At 37.9% G+C, this 6,571-nt stretch overlaps 1 protein-coding gene across 1 annotated transcript; it reads right to left on the bottom strand.

The window, feature by feature from the left end:
• Window positions 1–29: 29 nt before the first annotated feature.
• On the bottom strand, window positions 30–5,025 carry cd83 (CD83 molecule). The gene is made up of 5 exons (XM_023288367.3): window positions 4,916–5,025; window positions 4,576–4,712; window positions 3,181–3,406; window positions 2,466–2,569; window positions 30–2,227 (listed from the first exon to the last, which is right to left on the bottom strand). The coding sequence occupies exons 1-5, from the start codon at window positions 4,956–4,958 to the stop codon at window positions 2,075–2,077; spliced, it is 663 nt and encodes a 220-aa protein (XP_023144135.2). The 5' UTR covers window positions 4,959–5,025; the 3' UTR covers window positions 30–2,074.
• Window positions 5,026–6,571: the final 1,546 nt, after the last annotated feature.

The following is a 6,571-nucleotide window of genomic DNA, read 5'->3' as shown; positions in this document are numbered from 1 at the left end:
AGAAGCTGAAGAAGAGATACAAAATCGTGTGTCGTTCAACAATATTTATTTGGTGATGCTTTACACTACACACAAGTATGACATTTATGCAGCAGCATTAGGGCTGTTAAAGTGTTTTTTTCTGTGTTTTAAAGACAATACTGTACTGTCGCTGCAAAATTATAACTGTAATAAGAGCTTCAACAACACAAAACAATGTTAACTTCTTCAAAGAAAATAGCTGCCTTTACTACATACATGAAATCCACATAACACAAACAAGTTTGGATGATTGTGACATAGACAGTGAAATAGTTAATCTCATAGTGGATGGGTGCAGATTGTTTTACTAATGCTTACAAGCAGAAGTGTGTAATAGAAAAAGCCCAGCCACAGTGACCTGGGGATTTCCCACATCTCCAAACACAGTTATAAATGCAGACAGAGCAGGGGCGTATGAGTATGTCACGGTTTTTTCAGTTCCTCTTTAAAGGAAAAAGGTGATCAGAATGAGTGTACATGTAGCTGATTCTTTTTTTTTTCCCAAATGGACAAAATGATGCAGACAGATAAAAAAAAAGAAGGTTCAAAGTGATGTACAGACTCACTGTCCACAGCGGTATTTGAAAGATCATCAGATGAAACAAAACCAAATGTCTACATTGTCTTCACATTTTAAATCAGATTTTCATAAATCTATTTCTTCACAGTTTTGTTGTAAACATATCAAAAAGACTAAATTCTGTTCAAAAAGACATTACAACATTTAACAGACTCCAAACCCTTAATAGCAAAAAGCTAGAATCTGCGATGGCTCAGTTAGTGCAAATTAGTGGTTTAATCTGAAGAAGATAATGGCACTTTTTCAGTAATACCTCATCCTCAAATGTCTTTGGTCATAAGACTGTAATTCCACTCTCTTCTTCATTCATTCATTCATTCATTCATTCATTCATTCATTCATTCATTCATTCATTCATTCCTGATGACAGGATGAGCAGTCCAGAAGTGAATGAATGAAGTTTTTCTTCTGAATTCCCCCTTCCCATTGTTACCTGCAGAATTTCCTACAATTCGGCTGAACATCCTGCAATTCAATATATTTTCAAACCTAGATCTTGTTAAAAAAAAAAAAAAAAATATATATATATATATATATATATATATATATATAATAAAGTATTGGGACAACTTTGAAATATTCTGCGTGCAGTGCAGGAGCAGCAGCAGCAGCAAAAGGTCCAAGAAATCCAAAAGCCAAATGGTCTCAGCTACAAATCCTTTTGGGCGCTGATAAAACAGAATTACTACTGTCATAATAATGGGTCAAGACAAAGAAAAAAGAAATATCTTCATCTACTTTTTACACATGAACATTTAAATTCATGACAAATGAAAATTGCTCATTTTGATACATTCAGAGGTTTGCTGCTAGTCTTAGCTTTTCTGTTACGAGAAGTACCTTGCTGTCTGTCTTGAGCGGGAGAGTCTTAATCTATCTCAATTACCTTTTGTTTGGTTTGATGAAAAAAAAACTTATGGCTAAGCTACTGAACTCAATCTGTAACTGTAATTGTTACTGTTTAAACAAATGTACATACAGTAGCTTTGCTTGAAAGTGGGTCGTCCTTTCCTACCTACTCGAGGCCCGTTTTTTAAATGCATAACATGACTGCTCACCATGCATTTAAATAGTACTTAACATGCTGACTTTCCTTCACAAACATACACCTGTGGCAGTACGCTACCATGCAGCATGCTGGCTATCTTACTGTCTTGTCCAAACATACTCCACATGCCTATTTTTCTTGCTCTTTGATACCTCTTCCTGTATCCATGTCCTGGTTGACCATCACAGGTACTATCTGTGCAGGAAGACCGATCCCTGTGCTCACTTTTGTTTAACCCCTTTTCGCATCTTCTTCAAGTTGTCAGTTGACGTTTAAAAGGTAGAGGAATCATTAACAATTAAAGGTTGTCCAATGAAACCTGTATATTGCCCACCCAGTGTCCGCGTGCTTGGTTTTCTGACATTGGATTTAAACTGAAGGGATTATGAAAGTAGGTGAGCAAGTTTTTCCCCCTGAAGTTGTATTTAAACACAAATATGCTTCATTGTGGATGTCTTTGGACCCAAAGTGTAGATCAACATTAAGTCCTTCTTGTCAAGCGGTTTGAGGGGTGCGTTCAAAAAAGTTTCTTTTTTCGGCGTCTTCTTTTTTTCTTTGACGGTATTCTTCAAACAAGCCTGTAGTGGGGATAAAGGAGACACACTTAGAATAGGAACAAACTGACACCACATACACATAGTCTTTTTGAGGATGGTTATTGATGTGATGAAATAGAAAGCAAAACTAAATTATGGTTGAATTACTTCATTTAGATTGGGTTCTTAAAAAACACTCTTTCAAAAAAACATGTAAATGCAGCTATGGCAAATTTTCCAAAACAGTAGTGTATGTGCGTAAGCATTTTCCATTACTTACATAGCTTAGTAGGAAAATTACAAGTGCAACGATCAGCAGTGCTGTAGCGAAAATAACCAAGTAAGTATCCGACGCCTCGTATTCTGTGGGACCAACAGGACAATCTGAAAATAAAAACAGACATTAAAGTTACACAAGTCTGAACCAGCACGGACTGCATCACATAGTGAGCTGCTCAGGTCAATGTACAAATGATTGAATCAGTGCTTTTGCAGATTTGCTAGTTGACTCCTCAGTCAAGCTGACACACATTTAGCCATAAAGATACTGCTGTAAGAAATGTAATGCTAGTCTGGACAACATCCACTCAGAAGGAGGTAGAGCAGCTGCAAAACAAACAAATGCATGCTACACAACTGTTGCATGGACTCGCATTACACTCTATACAAGCATTTCTGGTCCCCAGAGGATACATCCCTAATGAGATAGGTCATTCCCTGATTTTGGATCTTATGCTCTCATGAGGTTGATATTTGAGAAGCACAGTGATTTTTTGAGAGACACTCTAAAGATCATTGTTCTCAGGTTTTCACAAAGTCCATCTCTTAAGCCAAAAATTCATGTTTTTGTCAACTTGGTGCTCAAAATGTAGCAGTTGACTCGAGCCTACAAGTTCCCTGATTCAAATATATTTGAATGTTGGATACCTCAGGGAGCTAGGGAGGTTTTGGAGACATGTTTGTAGAAGCTTAGACTTTTACACTTAGACTTTTACCTGCCACAGTGAGGAGGATCTGCCCCTTTCGGTTCTGCTCTCCAACAGGGGCTGTCAGGTGACACCTGTAGACACCGCTGTCGCTGCACGTCACGCTGGGCAGGTAGATGTCGTTGGACTCATCCACAAACGACACATTTCTCTCCACGCCACTGTACCATCTCACCAAATGATTGAGGAGGTTTCTGGTCAAAAGGCCACTGACATCAGATGGATCCTCTCCACCCTGCAACACCATCAGCACAGTGTTAGATACATATATAGTACTCTGATCTGACAAGAACCACACACCTCACAATCTGACAGTAGACAGAAAGTGAACAGATACACACACTACTTATATCAACATCAAAACAAAACCTATTACTAACTCCATTTCTGTTGGTATAGTAACTCCTTCTGCAATCACTAATAATATAACCACTGCTACTATACATAATTAGTTTCACTTACACTTTTTTGTGCTTTATTTTTGCTGACAACAATAAGCAACTTCCTTTTATGTATCCATACAGAATTACTATTTTAAAGAATGCTTAATTAATCAGTTTAGAGATTAAACAAAAAAGTTGACTATCAGTAAATTATGATTCGGCTCATTTAATGATAGTAAACTAAATATATTTGAGGATTAGACTGTTGGTTTGACAAAATAAGATATTTCAAGATCATTTCAGGCTCTGGAATCTGGTTGTGGATGTTCTTCAGAATTTGCTGCTATTTTATAAACCAAACACTGAACTGATTGAGAAAATAACAAACATATTCATTGACTATTTTTCCAGTGTCATTTATAGCGAAATATGCCAAACAATCTCTGGTGCAGCTTTTTAAATTTAAAGATTTGCTGCTTCACTTACTTTTAATTTTACAACAAACCTTTTTTTCTTATTTGGTTTATGGATCAAACTCAAAAAGCAATATTCAAGATATCCTTTTTGCTTATTGAAACCTGTAGCCATTTTCACCTTTTCTTGGTGTTTTATAAACTAAACATATAATCAGTTAACTTAAACTTTAGTGTAATAAAATAATCATCACAAATCATTTATTTATGATGCACTTTTCCCATTATGAAAGCTGCTACACAGATAAATGCAAAAGGATTGAGAATTACACTATGACCAATGATAAAGTAGTTTGTCTTTGAAACAACACCTACCAACATAAATACACTGAGTGCCAGTACAATAAGAAGTAAAATTGCTCTTTTCATTGGTATGTGTTTTTCTATGAGGCTATTTATTGCTTTATTACAGAATAGAAAGCGAAAGTAACTGCTGCAATCAACCAAAGAGAAACAGACATGCAATCCTTTCTCTTTCTGAAGTAGGATTAGGGTTAGGGTTAGACTCTGATGGAAACATTTGCAATATAGTAGCACATTTCTTTTACCTGGTACCACGTCACTGCTCTGTACTGGACACCGGGCTTGTGTTTGGCGGTGCACGGGAGAACACAATCCTCTCCTGAGAGAACCACAACCTGAGGCATGTCCTCCATGACTGCTGCACTCACAACGAGGGTCACACCTGAGGAACACAGCAACACGTTGGGTTGCATTAAAATGTAATTCAGTTTCTGCTTCTTCCATAGAAATGGCATAAAAAGGCAGTCAGCTCTTGTTTTCAAAAATGCAATGTTGGCTAACTAAGGACTGAGCTTTCATAGAAGCTAATTACGACGAGGTTAAATACGAAGGCTTTAAAAAACACACACACACACACACACTTACCCAGGGACAACAGGAGAGAGAGGTTCAGCAACACTGGAGACATTTTCACGTTGATGGAGAAACAGCTGATAAATTTAAGCGTGCGAAAGTTAACCCACTTTATACTTATTCGAAAACGCCTACTATCACCTGCTCCGCCCCATGAGGCGGAGCAGGTGATAGTAGGCGTTGAGTAGTGAGTACAGGTTGAGTTATTCAGTGTGACAAGAAAAGACAAGAAAGTGAAGGTAGCAACATGAGTCCCAAGGATGCCCTGTTTCTCATTCTGTCCAGTGAGTATGTCAGCTGTTTAAACCCTGTCTTACGGCTAAGCTACAACTGACATTTATCCTTTGAATGTTAAATGGTGTAAATTCAGACAAGCAACGGAATTTAGTGCTCCACGTGTCCCGACATTCGCATTAAAACATGCCGGTTTCAGTGTTAGCATGCTCCAGCTAACGAGACTGACGTAAGCGTCAACACATTTACATCATCTATAATTGTCCGGATTAAAAAATGTAATTGCGAGTTTTGCGTGCGCCGATTTAATAAAACAGGTCCCGTAGATTCAGAAAACGTGTTTAATTATTGTTTTACTCGGTAAGGACAAGCAAGGAGATAGATTACGCTGAATCGACAGACTTTTGAATGGAGTTTTGAATGCTTGCCTGTCATACTGCCAACTATGAATGAGATTTTTTTTTTTTTTTTTTAAACTTTTTTTTTAATAGTGTGTGGAAATACCGGACCCCCTGTTTAAAACATTGTTTATGTTTTATGCGCTGCTGTTAATAGTGTTCTTTGTTTTGCTTTTTCTTGGCACACAAATGCTATTTTAATAGATAAGTATTACGGTAGCAGACAGTTTTGTATTTTGGATGCCTCAGACTAATGCTGACAGTTTGCTTAAGTAATAATATGCTTTTAAGGCATTAACAGAACTAGCTTTGTCAATGTCAACTTTCAAGTGAAAGCAGCCTCTGGGATTTCCCTGTGCTTTCCTGGGTAACTTCCAGTGTTCGGGGGAAGCAGACCGTTTATGTGAAATCACTGTAGGGAATTCCCGGAGTGTCACAAGTGTTGCTTTACCACGATTACACGTGGCGAGTAAGGCTTGCCAAGTCTCTGCAGAGAAAAACAACATAAACAAAAGACAAACTAAAACAAACCTGAAACTACACCTTATACTGCATGCCATGGAATTTAGGCAGAGAGCTGTAATTTAGGGTCACCACTGCGGTTAAATGCTTAGATGTAAAAGATAAAAGCTGATTTTGGATCTCATAAGTTTACACTGATCAGCCACAACATTATGACCACTGACAGGTGAAGTGAATAACATCCATCATCTTGTTGTAATGCAACATTCTGCTGAGATCTAAGAGTAATACATGTAGCAGGGACAGGTTAACAGAAGCATTCCCATCCTGTTGCATTTCTTCCTCTTCTTCTTTACATTTACCAGTTGTTGCTGCTGCAGTGGGGTCTGTGAGTGGCAGCTCAGAGGTGAAGGAGAGCACTGTTCCTTATTCCTGCTGTGGAAGCCTGGAGTTGAAGTTCAATCCACACTGTGAAAACACCTGGAGTGTCAATGACAAGGTACAAATAACCCCTGCAAATTCATACTGAGAGCTCATTGTGTCCTGACATCAACCAGTGTGATGAGTTACAGTT

Source organism: Amphiprion ocellaris, chromosome 9 (genome assembly GCF_022539595.1).
Source record: "Amphiprion ocellaris isolate individual 3 ecotype Okinawa chromosome 9, ASM2253959v1, whole genome shotgun sequence".
NCBI lineage: Eukaryota > Metazoa > Chordata > Actinopteri > Pomacentridae > Amphiprion > Amphiprion ocellaris.
This window is presented reverse-complemented; position numbering and strand designations above follow the sequence as displayed.

What these genes read in the sequence shown, in the direction of transcription:
- cd83 (XM_023288367.3), bottom strand. Translation starts at nt 4,958, where the DNA reads ATGTCTCCAGTGTTGCTGAACCTCTCTCTCCTGTTGTCCCTGG. An exon ending in GAGCAGTGACGTGGTACCAG is followed by an intron (nt 3,407 to 4,575) that starts GTAAAAGAAATG and finishes ATGGTGTTGCAG; the next exon opens with GGTGGAGAGGATCCATCTGA. An exon ending in GATCCTCCTCACTGTGGCAG is followed by an intron (nt 2,570 to 3,180) that starts GTAAAAGTCTAA and finishes TTTTATTTTCAG; the next exon opens with ATTGTCCTGTTGGTCCCACA.